The following is an 18483-nucleotide window of genomic DNA, read 5'->3' on the forward strand; positions in this document are numbered from 1 at the left end:
TATATATATATATATATATATATATATATATATATATATATATATATATACACACAGTACTGTGCAAAAGTTTTAGGCAGGTGTGAAAAAATGCTGTAAAGTAAGAATGCTTTCAAAAATAGACATGTTAATAGTTTATATTTATCAATTAACAAAATGCAAAGTGAGTGAACAGAAGAAAAATCTACATCAAATCAATATTTGGTGTGACCACCCTTTGCCTTCAAAACAGCATCAATTCTTCTAGGTACACTTGCACACAGTTTTTGAAGGAACTCGGCAGGTAGGTTGGCCCAAACATCTTGGAGAACTAACCACAGTTCTTCTGTGGATTTAGGCAGCCTCAGTTGCTTCTCTCTCTTCATGTAATCCCAGACAGACTTGATGATGTTTAGATCAGGGCTCTGTGGGGGCCATACCATCACTTCCAGGACTCCTTGTTCTTCTTTACGCTGAAGATAGTTCTTCATGACTTTCGCTGTATGTTTGGGGTCGTTGTCATGCTGCAGAATAAATTTGGGGCCAATCAGATGCCTCCCTGATGGTATTGCATGATGGATAAGTATCTGCCTGTACTTCTCAGCATTGAGGAGACCATTAATTATGACCAAATCCCCAACTCCATTTGCAGAAATGCAGCCCCAAACTTGCAAGGAACCTCCACCATGCTTCACTGTTGCCTGCAGACACTCATTCGTGTACCGCTCTCCAGCCCTTCGGCGAACAAACTGCCTTCTGCTACAGCCAAATATTTCAAATTTTGACTCATCAGTCCAGAGCACCTGCTGCCATTTTTCTGCACCCCAGTTCCTGTGTATTCATGCATAGTTGAGTCGCTTGGCCTTGTTTCCACGTCGGAGGTATGGCTTTTTGGCTGCAAGTCTTCCATGAAGGCCACTTCTGACCAGACTTCTCCGGATAGTAGATGGGTGTACCAGGGTCCCACTGTTTTCTGCCAATTCTGTGCTGATGGCACTGCTGGACATCTTCCGATTGCGAAGGGAAGTAAGCATGATGTGTCTTTCATCTGCTGCAGTAAGTTTCCTTGGCCGACCACTGCGTCTACGGTCCTCAACGTTGCCCTTCTTTGTGCTTCTTCAAAAGAGCTTGGACAGCACATCTGGAAACCCCTGTCTGCCTTGAAATTTCTGCCTGGGAGAGACCTTGCTGATGCAGTAGAACTACCTTGTGTCTTGTTGCTGTGCTCAGTCTTGCCATGGTGTATGACTTTTGACAGTAAACTGTCTTCAGCAACCCCACCTTGTTAGCTGAGTTTGGCTGTTCCTCACCCAGTTTTATTCCTCCTACACAGCTGTTTCTGTTTCAGTTAATGATTGTGTTTCAACCTACATATTGAATTGATGATCATTAGCACCTCTTTGGTATAATTGTTTAATCAATCATACACCTGACTATATTCCTACAAAATCCCTGACTTTGTGCAAGTGTACCTAGAAGAATTGATGCTGTTTTGAAGGCAAAGGGTGGTCACACCAAATATGGATTTGATTTAGATTTTTCTTCTGTTCATTCACTTTGCATTTAGTTAATTGATAAATATAATCTATTAACATGTCTATTTTTGAAAGCATTCTTACTTTACAGCATTTTTTCACACCTGCCTAAAACTTTTGCACAGTACTGTATATGTATATTTAAAATATGGCAAATCTCCTATATTTATTTGAATTCCAACTCATATAAGAGATGGGAGATGGGTTGTGGTGTATTAGAGACGTTTGAGAAATTATACCATCTCAAGTTCCTTTTATAAAAATAAAAAAAATGAAAAACTCAGCAAATACAAGTCAAAGCAATAAATAAATAAATAAAATAAAATAAAATAAAATAAATGTCTGAAGTTGCACTGCGCGGTGTTTTTCTAGCTATGCAGAGAAGTAAACCTGGTCATTTGTGAGTCAAATGATGTTGTGTCCTTAAAGATTCATTAACTCTTTTTGAACATTCTACTGTAAGTAATAAACTATATTAAGCAAGGCATTACAGAAGCATGAACACATAATGTATCAGTCAGCTGTCAATATTGTTTTTACTCTTCTGAACTTTGGCCTTTGGGGAAAAGATAATACACATATAACACACATACAAGTTGTGGGACACCAACTGTATTGCCCAACAGACTAAAATAATTATTCTGTTAATCTGAGTAAATGAGACAAGTAGTATTAAAGATCATTTAGAAAGGTAACTTAATTATGTTATTATAAACATTTAAATTAGGATGGCTCTTTAAAGCCAGGCAGTAGATAACTAAATGTTCTTAAAGAGTATGGTGTGAAACTAGTAGCTAAATATTTTAATTTTCACATAATGACTGGCACTCCTCAAAACCACCATGAGTCTTTTCTACACTTTGTGGTTTCAGCTTTCTCCCCCAGGCCTCAATCAGTCAGTTCTTACTAGTATGTAACTGCCAACTGTGGGACATCCCCATTTACTCACTAGCAATCACTGTTTGACGTACTGTGATTTAGCATTACATTAGAAAACCACAGATACACCTTTGTAATTGCAAAATGACTAAGAAAAGAACCAGTGATCTTGAAAAGAATCGCACGGCTCTTGAGCAAGTGAACAGTTGTGGGGATCAAGGGAAGAAATACTGGGAGTTGGGAGAGAAGACACGGGTAACATGCAGAGAAAGGAATACGGTGGTTCAGCTTACACTGAGTGAACAAAATAAAAAGTCCTAAAACTGTCATTAGTACTAGGAATTTCAGAAACTGTTCCAAATGAGTATTTTAGAATGCAGACTTAAATACACAATGTATTAATGTTCAAGTACATACAGTGCCTATAGTAAGTATTCACCCCCCTAGGATGTTTTCACAGTTTGTTGTGTTACAACCTGAAATCTGGATGCATTTAAAATGGGATTTTTTTTCCTTTGATTTACACAACCTACTCAACACTTTCAATGTGTGAAAAAAATGGGGGGGGGGGGGGGGGGGAAACAAATCAATTAAAAATAAAAACCTGAAAAGTCTTCATTAGATAAGTAATCCCCCCCCCCTCTTTGCTATGACACTCCTAAATAAGCTCAGGTTCAACCAATTGCCTTCAGAATTCATACAATAAGTTAAATGGAGTCCATCTTTGTGCAATAAAAATGGTTCACATGATTTCAGATTAAATACACCTGTCTCTGTAAGGTCCCATAATTGGGTAGTGCATTCAAAGCAAATATACTACCATGAAGACTAAGGAGCTTTCAAAACAACTCCAGGATAAAGTTGTGGAAAGGCACAGATCAGGGGAGGGGTATAAAAAGATTTCAAAGGCATTGAATATCCCCTGGGTCACAGTCAAGTCGATCATTAAGAAGTGGAAGGTATAAGGCACCACCCAGAATCTGCTTAGCAGTCGGGTAAGAAGGGCATTGGTCAGAGAAGCCAGCAAGAGGCCAATGACAACTCTGAAAGACCTACAGCGTTCCATGGCTAAGATGGAAGAAACTGTCCATGTGTCAACAATAGCTCAGGTACTCCACAAATCTGGCCTGTATGGAAGAGAGGCAAGAAGGAAGCCATTGCTGAAAAAAGCCCATGTAAAATCCTGCTTGGAATTTGCAAAAAGGCATGTGGGAGACTCTGAAAAGATGTGGCAAAAGATTCTGTGGTCCGATGAAACAAAAATTGAACTAATTGGCCTAAATGCAAAGCGTTATGTCTGGTGCAAACCCAACACAGCACATCACCCAGGTAACACCATCCCTACTGTGAAGCATGGTGGTGGCAGCATCATGCTATGGGGATGCTTTTCATCGGCAGGGACTGGGAAGCCTGTCAGGGTAGAGGGCAAAATGGATGGAGCTATAGGCAAATCCTTGAGGAAAACCTGCTTCAGTCTGCAAAAGACCCAAGACTGGGACGGAGATTCACCTTTCAGCAGGACAATGACCCCAAACACACAGCCAAAGCGACACTGGAGTGGCTTAAAAACAAGAAAGTGAATGTCCTAGAGTGGCCCAGTCAAAGCCCGGACTTGAATCCGATTGAGAATCTGTGGCAAGACTTGAAGATTACTGTCCACCAACGATCCCCATCCAACTTGACAGAGCTTGAACATATATGAATGGGCGAATATTGCACAATCCAGATGTGCAAACCTGGTAGAGACTTACCCCAAAAGACTCACAGCAGTAATTGCTTATCTAACCAAGACATTTCAGTTTTTTGTATTTTTCATTAACTGTTGTTTCACAATAAAAATTCTCTTGCCTCTTCAAAGTGTTGAGCTGGTTGTGTAAATCAAAGGGGAAAAAATCCCATTTAAATGCATCAAGATTTCAGGTTGTAACACAACAAACTGTGAAAATGTCCAAGGTGGGTGAATACTTACTATAGGCACTGTATCGTTTATAAATCAGAAAATTATGTGACTTAGACAGCAAAGAATCAGGCATAACCAGCCACGTAACTTGCACTGGTTTCAGTCCAGACAGCACACATTAATTTAGCACCCTAATTACAGATGTTTAAGCATTATTACTTTCAATATCGTGTCTAATGAAAAACAACTCAGATTTCATTTACAGCACAGAAAAGGGGTATTCCGACTGTATTTCTGCTACCAGTGTGGTGTAGTGTAAACCATCAAGCATTAAGCTGAAACTACAGTTGTCCCGCATTATACCTCCCCCCTTTATAACGCCACCCTCGCAAAACAGAAAGTACAACATGACAAGTCGACCGTATATTTAACACCAGAGCAAAAGAAAAAAATCTGCATGTATGCATCTGAAAATAAGACAGCAAGTCAGCAAGACATCGCAAATGTTTTCTCGTCTAAGTGAGGCATATACTGTTAATCGAAGGACAATCAGAGACATTCTAATGAATAAAAACAAATGGCTTACCTTGACGGAGCGGGTCGATTTGTTTAACCTGAAAAGGGCTTGGCACAGTCTAAAATAAATGACTTTTATAAACCACAGTAATTGTTACAAAAAAGTAAGGTAAGAGGTTTGCTTGTTTACATGCAAGTTTTGCATAAATGAAGGCTGACAAACTAAAGCATTGGTTTTGTAAACAGCAGAAGTTTTTTTTTTTTTTTTTTTTTACTTTCCGTTTAAAAAAAATGGTTTGCCTGTAGCATATTCAACGTTTATTTTTTTAAATGCTTAAAAATGCTGTTTAAAAAACATCATATGCTTTTTTTGTTTTTATGGAATTATTGTTTGGGTGATTGTCACAAAGACGGCCGGAGTGGGTGGCGTCAGACCAGAAGCAGGGAGTAAACAGACAGAGACTTGGGGTTTTGGTGGAGCTGAGCGAATGGTTTCGCTCAGCATTTCATAAAACAGCACAGAAAATAAAAGGTTTGAACAGACAAAAACAGGACACGGCACTGGTAGCCAAAAGAAACATATAAACAAAACGGACTAAACACTTAACAAACGGTGCACGGAGACAAACAAACACGGTGAGTACAAACAACTATTATATTTACGATCTTTTCTCTTATTTTAACTCTCCTTCTCCACACCCGTTCTCCACTCCCGAACACCTAACCCCCAGTGACTAAAAATGTGCCTATTTATACTGTTGTGCTGGGATTCAATTACTAATTAATTATTCACTTGAATCCCAGCACATGAATTAATTCTGTGCAACCCCGTGCTCACATATTACATTTAACCAGCACGTGAAGTGATTTGTGCTCTCCTCGTGCCTAAATACAAATCTACACTTTAAATACACGTGAAACACAGACCCGTTTATATCCCCGTGTACCAATGACTATACACCAACATTAACACACGCATGCAACATACAAATGCACACAGGGGCGGGGCGCATTGCCACATATACCCCCCCTTGTGCGCAGCACACATGGCCTCAACGGCCACCTCCCCCCTTAAAAATCCAGCAGTCCAGGACAAAGTCTCGGGCTGGGAAGGGAGGCTTCAGTGGGCCCATGGCTGGCCATGCTGTCAGCACCCCTGCCGGTAGTGGCACGGCTGACAGCCTGTTGGTCCCGTCCTGCAGCGAAAAAGCTGCGGGGGCAGGTGGTCCCCCGACCTCCCCCTTCTTCGTAGCCGGCAGCTCCCTCCTGTGGGGCTCCGGCCACAAGAACTCCTGCAGCGAAACTGCTGCTGGGGAAAGTGGTCTCCAGACCTCGTCCCCCTTCTTTGTAGCCGGTAGCTCCCTTTGGTGGGGCTCCGACCACAGTACTGCCGGCAGCGAAACTGCTGCAGTGGGAGCAGGTCTCCGGACCTCCCCCACGATCTCCGGCAGCGAAACTGCTGCAGTGGGAGCAGGTCTCCGGACCTCCCCCACGATCTCCGGCAGCGAAACTGCTGCAGTGGAAGCAGGTCTCCGGACCTCCCCCACGATCTCCGGCAGCGAAACTGCTGCAGTGGGAGCAGGTCTCCAGACCTCCCCCACGATCTCCGGCAGCGAAACTGCTGCAGTGGGAGCAGGTCTCCTGACCTCCCCCACGATCTCCGGCAGCGAAACTGCTGCTGGGGTTGGTGGTCTCCAGACCTCCTCCCCCTTCTTTGTGGCCGACAGCTCCCCTTTCTGGGGCTCCGGCCACCGTACTCCCCGTGGTGGAGGTATGGGAAGCAGAGACAGCTCCTGCTGTTCTGCTTCGGGCAGTGGCAGAGGCAGAGGCAGCTCCTCTGCTCCTGGAAGTGGCAGAGGCAGCTCCTGCTCCTCTGCTCCTGGAAGTGGCAGAGGCAGCTCCTGCTCCTTTGCTCCTGCCGGTGTAGGTGGCGGAGGCAGAGGCAGCTCCGGCTGCTCTGCTCCTGCCGATGTAGGTGGCGGAGGCAGAGGCAGCTCCTGCTCCTCTGCTCCTGGAAGTGGCAGAGGCAGCTCCTGCTGCTCTGCTCCTTCCGGTGGAGGTGGCGGAGGCAGAGGCAGCTCCGGCTGCTCTGCTCCTGCCGGTGAAGGTGGGAGCAGCGTGTAGTCTCCTGCCGATGGAGGTGGGAGCAGCGTGTAGTCTCCCCCTTTTTCAGGGGACTGGTGCTGCTCTGCCTCTCTTGCAGCGGACTGGTGCGGCTCTGCCTCTGAAGGGGAAACCAGCAGGCATTCTTCCTCTGCTGGTTGTGCTGGGGAAACCAGCAGGCATTCTTCCTCTGCTGGTTGTGCTGGGGAAACCAGCAGGCATTCTTCCTCTGCTGGTTGTGCTGGGGAAACCAGCAGGCATTCTTCCTCTGCTGGTTGTGCTGGGGAAACCAGCAGGCATTCTACCTCTGCTGGTTGTGCTGGGGAAACCAGCAGGCATTCTTCCTCTGCTGGTGAAGGTGGGAACAGCTGCCTCTCAGGCTTCGGATTCCCGCGGTCCCCCCGTCTGGGAGCTGGACGCTCGCGGTCCCCCCGTCTGGGCGCTGGACGCTCGCGGTCCCCCCGTCTGGGCGCTGGACGCTCGCGGTCCCCCCGTCTGGGCGCTGGTTCCTCCTCTTCATACTGGGTGGGGCATATGGCTAACGTGTGCCCATAAGCCCCACAGCCAGGGCATAACTCTGCTGCGAGGTTCTTTAAAAAAACCTCCCAGCCATCATCCTCGACCTCCTCCCTTTTGGGCTGTGGACGCCCCGACTCCTCCCTTTTGGGCTGTGGACACTCGGGTTCCCCCCACTCAGGCGTAGGACGTTCGGGTTCCTCCCACTCAGGCGTAGGACGCTCAGGCTCCTCCCACTCGGGCTGTGGACGCTCAGGCTCCTCCCACTCGGGCTGTGGACGCTCAGGCTCCTCCCACTCGGGCTGTGGACGCTCAGGCTCCTCCCACTCGGGCTGTGGACGCTCAGGCTCCTCCCACTCGGGCTGTGGACGCTCAGGCTCCTCCCGCTCAGGTACTGGAGAGGGCAGCGACTGCTCCTCTCCCTCTTGCTCACTGGAAGGCATCCCTCCCATGTCTGCAGCTAGGTAACCCAGCACCACCATGGTGAGGTCACGAACGGATGCCGGGTTGTGCTGTTGCTCCCAGTCCTCCCATCGTTTCCCATCTCGCATCTGCAGTGCGTGAATAACCATGGGGAGGTCACTGGCGAAGTTCCCCTCGGGGTGCACCAGCCAGTCCCATATTTCCCGGGACGGTGGGGAACCCGGTGGCAGTGGGGGTAGAGGGGTGGCTACTGCCCCGTTGTGGCTGTCCTCCTCCCAGCCCGGCATGCAGGATGAGGGCTGTAGCTGTTGTTGTTGCTGCTGCTGCTTCCTGCAGCTCTTTCTTCCCATCCTCGCTTTACTATTTTTTTTTTTTTTTTTTTTTTTCACAGAACCCCCTCTCCTGGTCTGACGCTTGGAGGCGCTATTACCCCACTTCTGACACCACGTGTCACAAAGACGGCCGGAGTGGGTGGCGTCAGACCAGAAGCAGGGAGTAAACAGACAGAGACTTGGGGTTTTGGTGGAGCTGAGCGAATGGTTTCGCTCAGCATTTCATAAAACAGCACAGAAAATAAAAGGTTTGAACAGACAAAAACAGGACACGGCACTGGTAGCCAAAAGAAACATATAAACAAAACGGACTAAACACTTAACAAACGGTGCACGGAGACAAACAAACACGGTGAGTACAAACAACTATTATATTTACGATCTTTTCTCTTATTTTAACTCTCCTTCTCCACACCCGTTCTCCACTCCCGAACACCTAACCCCCAGTGACTAAAAATGTGCCTATTTATACTGTTGTGCTGGGATTCAATTACTAATTAATTATTCACTTGAATCCCAGCACATGAATTAATTCTGTGCAACCCCGTGCTCACATATTACATTTAACCAGCACGTGAAGTGATTTGTGCTCTCCTCGTGCCTAAATACAAATCTACACTTTAAATACACGTGAAACACAGACCCGTTTATATCCCCGTGTACCAATGACTATACACCAACATTAACACACGCATGCAACATACAAATGCACACAGGGGCGGGGCGCATTGCCACAGTGATTTAACACTAAATGAGTGTTTATTTTTAACTATAAACTGTACCTCAAAAGTAACTGTAACTGTATAACTAAAAAAATAAAATGTTTGAATTTACTGCAAACATAGAAGGTTGTGTGTGTTTTTTTTTTTTGTTTTTTTTTTACCCTGACTATAATACCACCCTCACTTACTGCCTGTTTTTGCCCATGGCCCTTACCTGGTGGTATAAAGAGGGCTGACTGAACTAGAATTAGAGATTCCATAATGATGCAAAGGTAAAAGTATTCACAAGGGGCTGGGCAGAATTCTAGTGTCAGTCTCATTTAGCAGCTACAGGTACACACAGGTATGAATGGATAAATCTTGACCCCAGGAAAATTAAGTAGAACCGCAAATACTGCTATCCCTCAACAGACATTAAACTAGAGAAGCATGACTGAAATGTTACTCTGCAATATGCTAGTTACTTCAGCGATTGGCTGCTACAGAACTTACTATATACTGTGACATGTAAATACTTCTGAAACAGCATCTCTTGATTTTTATTATTATTATTATTATGTGTATTTAGCAGATTGCAAGACCATACAGGTTTGAAAAGAGAACACTTTTTTTTTTTTTTTTGGGTACATGTGCAACAACTTTTTAGGTACCAGCAGTGACATTTCTATCAAGCCAGGAGGCTTTATTTTAAAGTTCTATTTTTTATATCACTTCCAGCTTAAACTAGAATCACCGCAAAGAAAGAAGACACTAAAAGTTATTTCAAGTGATCTGGGAGGATAGGAAACAGCACAGTAAAGTCCAATACATCTTGCTGGTATGGTTGTAACTTATATGGCACATGGACATGGCACTGACTAATTCAAAAAAAAAGTGTCAAATATTCAAACTTCACAGTAACAGGATGGAAATAGCCACTTGTACACGTTTGTCTTGCAGGTAACAATTAGTAGTACATTTCTATTTTGTTATTGAAAATATAGTTCATTTCAGGCAAACAAGCCAAGCAGGACAATTTATTTTTTAGCCGAGCCTTACTAAGTCCCTGGTGATTTAGTGTCGCCATGCTCTTGTTTGATGTGATCAATTTGCCTGGTCTGCCAGTTATCATGTCAGAATCTCAGAAAGCCTTACCCCATCCACCCTACATACAGATGAGGTCAATTACAATAAACAACCTCCCAAATCTAAAGCCTGATGCACATGAAAGTGAAAAAAATGCTTGTGTATATAAACAGTTTAAATAAAGCATTACCTCTAATTGCTTTCCAGCAAGAATAGAAGGCTACTGTAGGCATGCGATTTGGTGGTTTAGCTGAACCGGGCACGCTGCTGTACCCATACTTCATTCAGATCTCAGCTGCCTAACTGCTTTATTTTGTAAGCGATACTAATCTGCCTTTGATGTCCAAATAAAATTAGAAAATTGGACAAAATTGCAATATTTGTGTTCTGTGCCGATAGGAACTGTTGTTCCACAATCCAACATAAACATATCTCTGACAATTAAACATCCTCCGAGACCGTGTGTCAGCAGTCCCCCTTTCTTCTCAATTCAGCGGCTGTGTGCGGAGTTTTGAAGGAAGAACAGCCACTGGAATAACAAAATGACAAAGATGCTGTGAAGCATTATTGCTGGAATTTTTTCTACACACTTTCCATGACATGGTCGCACAATAAAATGCAAGGGTCAGTGGTGCTGAAACAAGGGAAGGCAGTTCCACTCTTTTACACGCCAGAATGCAAGTGATCCATGCTATTATCCCTGTCTTCAGGCCCCTTTGTTCGACATACCCAGATGCAGCAGCTATTCTTTTAGAGAAATGACTGTGGACACCTCCTTCACATTTTCCCTTTCTTCAGCGTTTTCACTTCATAAAGCTGCAGTCAATGTGTTTTGTGTGTGGTGAGGAGGGACTGACACATTCCGTGGTGGTCTCAGTCACTGCCTACATTGGTGGCTCAAGTAGTCTCAGGATTAGGTCTTTGTGTCCAATGAAAAGGTATGAAAAGTCAGTTATTTGGGCTCAGTCAAGCTGTTGATTTTTGGGGGTTTTTTTGGCCTGGAAAAAAGGTTTTGTAATTCACTGTTTCCTATAAATCATTGCCCATTCTACACAGTCCAGCTGCAAGATTGTTCACATGCTTTCACATCCAAGCTCATATTCGCTCTCACTCAAACACACACAAAAAAATTGAGGTCTGGTTTAAGAAAAAGGTTCTTGCTGAAAAACAAAGTTTCTTGAGGGGGAAGAGCCAGCTAATATTTCTGGTGAGTGGGCAGCAACAAGAATAAGGGCCTTGGTGAGAGAACTCACTCCTTTTCTGATTTTATATTCCTAACATGCCTGGGGGGGCGGGGGGAGTTGGTAGAATATCACACAGTTTTCTATTGACAAAAGACACCTGTGAACTAAAAGACAACTGAGCTGTCATCCACAGGGTTATCCACTGAATATCAGGGCAAAGTCAAGCTATGTGAAAAATGTACTGGACCACAATGCTGCGAGACCACACATATTTTAGCGACTTTCACACGGGGCTCAGAGGCACATAACTGCTGGTGTCGTTCTCAGCATCTTAGTCAGCCACTTTTCTTTTTCTAGTCATTCACGTGAAAATAGACCAAACCATGACAAGCTTCACACTGTCCGCCATGCAGTGAGGATACTTTGTGAAAGAATATGAAGAATAATTTATATATCAACATAAACATAATTAATTTCTTCAAAAAAAAACCAAAAAAAAAAAAACATGCCTATATTACACATTTTCAGGTTCTCGTAACTGCATACACAATACAGGTATGTTAACAACTTTCAGTTACAATGTAGTTATGTTATTAAAGGAACTCCATACATTAAGCACATTTATTTAGAAAAGTACAATTTTCCGATCATACACGTAATGCTGTTGTAAGTACACATATATAACAATGTAATAACAATGTAAATACAGTGTAGCTCCACTTTACTGGACCTGTACTTTGAAATGTTTAGTTATCTAGAACACTTTTTTTTAAGGAATGATTACTGAGGTTTTAAACTCAATTCTTTCTTGCAGCCTAAATTAAGCATTCAATAAAGGATTAGTCTCCTTGGTGCCCTATTTAGAGCCTCGCATGAATGAAGTTCTCTCAATGCAACATTATAGTACTATGTAAAATAATATGCAAAATAATGTTTTAGATGCATTTATGAACAGTAAATCACATTTTTGCTCCATGCTTTTCAATACTAAGTGTTCTCAATGGATCAATTATTGTTGATGCACACCAGTCAGTATTCTTCTAGGAAACTGATTTCTGATGGCACTTCTAAAAGAACAGAGTACAGCTGTGTAGCAGACATGAAGCCAATTTCTCAAAGGACTTTATCATCCAGAAACCTAAGTCACATGAAAACAACTTAGAAGACATATTACTGTAGAACACAGGTTGAGATTCAGATTTTATAAAATCTCTTGTTTAGAAAGATACAGGGTATTAATACTTGTGACAGGGTAGCCTTCTGCTGTGTGGGTGCGTGCATTCGCTGCTGAGTGACAGGCAGGAGATCGAGACGGAGAATGAAGTTGATACACCCCTGTGACGGAAATATAATGAGTTCTGGTTGTAAATCTCCCTCTCGACCTGTGAGGGTACTAAGTAGCGAAAGGGAAAGGCTTTGGACAGGTTTACCTGACAGTTCATTCCCTGGGTCGGGAAGTCAGTCAGCCTGGAAAAAGATGAAGCTCTGGTGCGGGAACGTATGACCTGGAAGGTAAACAAGGTAGCAGCTGCAGGCAATAGAGTCAGCTGAAATCGTTTACCAAGGGGTCATGCATAATTGCATAAAAGGGGCCGGAGAATTGTAAATCTTTTCCTTCGCTTGGGTTTCAGAGTTACAAGGAAACTGAAAGGACTGGGAGATATACCCAAACTGAAATATAGAGTTTGTGAGTGTTTTGTTGGTGTTTTCTGTTTAGTAACTGTCTGTGTTTGTTAATTAAATAGCACTAGACGGCTAAACAAATCCGGAGCTGTTGCCAGGGGCCAGCACAAAGCCGGATCACCACAACAGTTGTTTTCACCAATAGCACGTAATATATTGTACTTCACCACAAGCACTGAGAGCACTCACTTTGGACCTGTGATCGTGTGTGTCCAATTGTGTGTGTTTTGTACCGTGTTTATTGTTTGCGGGACTGCAACCCTTTTTCATTACTGTGCAATATACATTGCTGTGTATTGCCAGCTCATTATTGTTTTCTGGCTGGTCATCAGACAATTGGATTTCTAATCATTAAAACCCTCATTTCACCCGTACTTTGTTGTCTGTTTGTTATTTGGAATTACTGCATCCGCACTGCACCTGCTATACACCTGCTACTAATTACCACTTTGCCACAGCCCCACACGCGAAAAGGACTTATTTACATATCAACACACAGAACAGCTCACATGACTACCAGCAATGGTAGCGCACAGAGCACAGAGTTCATACAAGACAGTGTATGAAAACTTTTTTGGGATCTACAATCTCTTAACTAATCTACTTTGTTCAACAATAAACAACCTCCGGCTACTCGCCTGGCTGTCAGTGATTGACTCGCTCTTCGGTATCCAATCCTGGTTCTGGTTCTCTCTCACTCACACACACAGTGTTGAAGAGCTGATCATGGTGGATATGTGACGGGTGGATACATGACGGATTACTGTATTTAAAAAATGATGCACCAAAAATAAAACATGCTGTAACTCAGTACTGTTCCTGCAAAGACTGAAATGTATACCTGTTAGGTGTGTTCTAACCAATGCTTATTGAAGCAGCGAATGTTACTTTCAGCAAATTTTAAAACACTACTATATAAAAAATACTTGTGCAAACTAAAAAAAAAAAAAACCCACAAAATTTATCACTGGCAGCCAATAAAGCAAACTCTGAGAGTAGCACCCACTGTATTTGATTAAATTTGTGTTGATTCCTTGTTTAGATTCTTTCACGTCATCTCCCTGCCCACCCCCCCACAGAGGAAACCTGTTGCTCATAAGCTGTCAAAGCGGTCAGGCCAAGGCCTTTGTGCTTCCTCCTGTCCTGTCCTTCACAATCTTTATATCCAGGCCCTCTGGTTTCACATCCTAAATTGGGCAGTTTTCAAATGAAAAAGCAAGCTGGGATTTAAAAGGTCAACCTTTCACAAAAGCCAAATGTTCCAATTCCCTTAGGTGGTTTTAAATAGATGATTTCACTGTTTCTTTCTTCGTCAATTTGAAAAGAGAAAGGTATAGTTCCTTTCAAGTATCTCAACTGCACTGTTAAATGGTCTTTAAACCAGAGAGAATAAAATATCGCTTGGGAGAAGCACCAGATTAAGAATAGTTGGTCCTCTTTAAAACTGCCAAAGTGCTAACCCCAGTATAAAAGGCCACTACTTAAATGCTAATCCCCCACACAGTGAGATAAAGCAGTTACTGCATTGTTTATTAAGTTTCACTTTATTCCCCTTGACAACCATTTAAACAATGACTGTTGGGAAACGTCCCTCAGAGAATGAACAACAATGGCAAGGATCGGTGGTTTTGCTGTCCGGCTAATACTTTGTAAAAAGAGGGAAAACAGCTTCCTGAAAGAATTAAAGAATGTTCTTTTAAAAGGCACCTGCACACAAAAATATAATGGATGCCAAACAAAAGCACTTTGTCAAAATGATGCCACCTTTGTACCTAACACAATAAACCTGCATTTTTTAAAGCCGGGAAAGAGTACATTGTGTCCACACAATGCATAGCCATACATATGGTACATGCTGAAATAATTAGCTTTATTCTCAGCATTGTTTTAAGAAAAGGGGACTTAAATTAGCATATGCCAAGCACTGTGCCATAGCTAAAGCACAGAGGTCTCTCTACAGTGCAAGAAAACTTTGAAGCTATCCAACTACAAATTATGTCTACTTAAAATTGTTCAATCCAAAGCTAATGAACACTGTTTCAAGCCCGCCAGTATCCACAGCATTGTCAGACATGGTTATTGTTTGCTAGAAAGACATGTTAAAATTAATGTCCCATTTATTAAAAATCTGCAAAATATTGAAGCGATCTGTGCTAAGTGTGTGTGTGTGTGTGTGTGTGCGCACGCTGTCCTGTCTTTCTCGCCGTTTGTGTGTCACCCTGCATGAAACTGTAAGTAAAGAGCTGTAAGTGCTCGCACACTGCCTGGGGTGTCACGTGCAGAGTGCAGCTGTATGTAGATGATGGGGTCTGTGTTTGTTGCACTGTGATTTTTGTTCGGTTCTGCCGGGACTGAGGGTCTGAGCGATTGGTCAGTGTGTATGTAAATGTGCCCTTGTGTGTGTGAGCCAATAGGGCTTGGGGGGGGGGGGGGGGGGGGATCTCTATTTAGGAGCTGCCTGCGAGCAGTCTGGGGCTGTGTTGTGGTGTGCTGATCTTCTCAATAAAACCTGAATGAGACCTTGCCTCCCTTTTGCCGCGTCATCTGCCTCTCTTGTTTACCCTGGAATGTTACAATATACACACCACAAATCAGCACAAGTATTACAGTGGGTTTATATACAGTACAGGCTTGTTCCTGCTTTGCATTTATTGGCTTTATATCCTGTTTCCTATTTTTTTCCCAGCTTGACAATTAAGTTCATGCTGTTTATCCGACTTTATGATGTAGAGTTGCTAGAAACTGTCTTGGTGGGGTATATTGTAAAGCTATTAGAAGTCGTGTGTATTAATGTTATGAATGTTTTGTCAAGTCATCATTGTAGATTAGAAATAATGATGACCAACACAGGTACAACTAGAAATGGAAACACCCCTGGTAGCATTCTCAGGGGTACGTCCTGTCCCATCGAATGACTTGTAAACATGAAGTAAAATACAAATGTGAAAAAAAAGACTGTATCATGGATATTTTCAAAGGTTTAAAACAATGAGGCACGGAAAGGGTTAATGTTCCCTGGACAGCACCTGCAGTGGCACTTTACTGAGAATCACATAATGCCAACTATGAGGACCCTATGTCAAAGCATAGCTGGGGTTTAAAGCAATGTAGCATGGAAAGGGCTACTTTTACTGGACAATTTTTTAATGTATTTTTTTTTTTACTTTTATACAGCATTAGATATAATGGCTTTGATTGTGTTTTTCAAAATCATAGAATATTTGAATACTTTTCTAAATTTTGACCGGATATCCTAATATGAAAATTCCATGTTCATCCCAGCACTATGAAATATTAGCAGTAGTAGGTGTGGGGGCTGACAGACTCATAAAGGCTCCCCTTGTGGGGGATACTTAATTAATGGGACTAACCAAAATGTTTTTTTTTTATTTTTTAATCAGGTAAAACCATGAAGTCTAACTAAAAACATAAATACTGGTATATCAGGAAACAGATTTAACTTGGTAAACCTTTATTTATGTATTTTTTATCCTTTAATGTAATTCATTGCATTTCAATTTGACAGTATCCTTTATATATATATATATATATATATATATATATATATATATATATATATATATATATATATATTTATTTATTTATTTATTTTCATTTTTAATCTTTATCTAACATAACATAAAAAGGAGAAACCACAGGAGTATAAAACAGGTTTTTGTGCTTTTGATCTTGTGTGCTTCCACCATTTAAGATGGCTTTTGTTCCAGTCAAGGTTTTTATCTGCCATTAACATCACTCTTATTATTGACAGTATTAAGTTCATCCCAGCATTGTTCTTCTTTTGTCTATCTTTAACAAAGGAACCACACCCGCTCCTGAACCTCAGATTGTGCAGCAAACATTCCCTTCTTTGTGCTAATAGGTGCATGAGCTGGCTCATTGTCTTTCGTGAGAGTGGACTGTTTCTGTATTGCGGTCAGATTTCGTAATGCTACCTGGACATGTGCCAAGAGTGCTGAAGGGTGGCTGAACAAGAGGCTGACACTGAATACCCAGGCTCCTCCTTCCCAATAATTAGGACTCCCATTAACTTTTCCAGTGGCTGCTAATGGTGCTTAATTGAAATTGTCAGCCCATCCTCTGCTTGTGTGCTGACACTTTTATTAAACAAGTGTTAATGCTCTGTCAGGCAAGTTATTAATCCCAAAGTAATTGTTTTGTGATCACAAGAGGCACCGGCCGCAAAGCAGGCCCAGCAGACCATGAAATCATCTCAGTGTACAAATTCACGATTTGCAGATGAACTGCCTTACCTGGATGAAGTCAGCAAATGTCAAGGCAAGCAAGCTGTCCAACTGGCCAATGTCTTTGGAAAAGCGGTTCAGGATTCTCCCTGAATCAAATAATAAAAGATATTCATTCAATAAAATACATTTTTTAAAAAGTAAATGTCACCTCATGAAATAATGGCATTTTAGCAGGGGATTTTGAAAGCCATAAACTTATATTGTAATTTATGAGACAGTACACCAACCCATTCTTAGCAGCTGCCTGGCTAAGAGACAACACTAATGCAATGAAGAGCAGGAGAAAGCCGACATCATCCACTCAATTTCAGTGCTGCTGCTGCTGTTGTGACACACTTGCCCCAGCCATGCAAAGTTGAAGAGAAAGCCTAATGTCCAAAAGCAGTTTGGACCCCAAAAACAGTACTAGAATTGACAGATATACCACAGTTATGCAAGCTGGGTTTAACAGCTCAAGCAGACCAAATTCTGGTATCCTCCACATGTGGGTGATGATACATTGAGCAAACGTTAGAGAAAAAGGTTCCACGATAAATGTAGTATGCATCCTAAAGAAAGGTTGTGTAATTCATTTCACACAAAAAGGACCATTTTGATTAATTTTAGGCTTTCAGTAAGTATTACTGGAACAAAGATTGTGCCTCCCCCCCCTGACTTTTCAGCGTATATATTGTATTTTTTGTGCTACACGTACAGAACATTTGTTTCAATGTATAGTAATTCTTTGTAATCTAATCTGGTGATTTATCATTTCCAGTTTATAAAATTAATCACAGTTGCCTGTGTGACTGTCAGCTGAGTATTACGTATACATTCAGGACTATCAGATGGTCAAATATTGAGCTATATCGAAATTAAACAATGATTCATTAAATCTCCTTTATTATACAAAGCCTGTGTACTCTGCACTGAATACACCAGAAGCTCTTTTGTTCCGAAACAAAAAGGTTCCAAAACCTCTGTACCTGCCATTCTTTTAGAAGCTGCTATGTCAATGCCTTTAATTGCATTCACTCCAATGTGTTCAGGTGTTCATTATCCACTTTTGGTTTTGCAGGTGCTCGATCGGCACTTTCTTGTGGGTCCTTTGTACACAAGATTACATCACACCTGCACTGATATGTTTACAACATGGGTCCTAATCACTGCACCCAAAGCCACAGCTAAGAAAGCAGGCACGCAAGAAAAAAGTTAGGAGTCCATCAACCTGAAAGAACATTGCAAATGTGGCGAAAACAACTGGGTGTACCCGTGGTTGAGGGTTTTCAAGTTCCCAGGCAACAAACTGGTAAACAAGACTTGTATGTTTAATAACAAGAACAAGAACAACAATTTTTTTTTTTTTTTTTTTGTTCCTGGGTAGTAAGTGTTATTTGCT

General features: G+C 42.3%; 1 protein-coding gene across 4 annotated transcripts in view; it reads right to left on the reverse strand.

The window, feature by feature from the left end:
• Nucleotides 1–18483, reverse strand: part of LOC117405927 (ATP-binding cassette sub-family C member 4-like) — an 87221-nt gene that overhangs the window by 25041 nt on the left and 43697 nt on the right. For 2 of the 4 annotated variants that reach the window (XM_034009461.3, XM_034009462.3), the window contains exon 20: nucleotides 17112–17191. In XM_034009461.3, the coding sequence (XP_033865352.2) occupies nucleotides 17112–17191 (80 nt within the window). Of the gene's footprint in view, nucleotides 1–8943; nucleotides 10500–13581; nucleotides 13601–17111; nucleotides 17192–18483 lie in introns of those variants that run through there. The other 2 variants (XM_034009463.3, XM_059029821.1) reach the window with 2 other exon arrangements.

Source organism: Acipenser ruthenus, chromosome 9, assembly GCF_902713425.1.
Source record: "Acipenser ruthenus chromosome 9, fAciRut3.2 maternal haplotype, whole genome shotgun sequence".
Classification (NCBI taxonomy): domain Eukaryota; kingdom Metazoa; phylum Chordata; class Actinopteri; order Acipenseriformes; family Acipenseridae; genus Acipenser; species Acipenser ruthenus.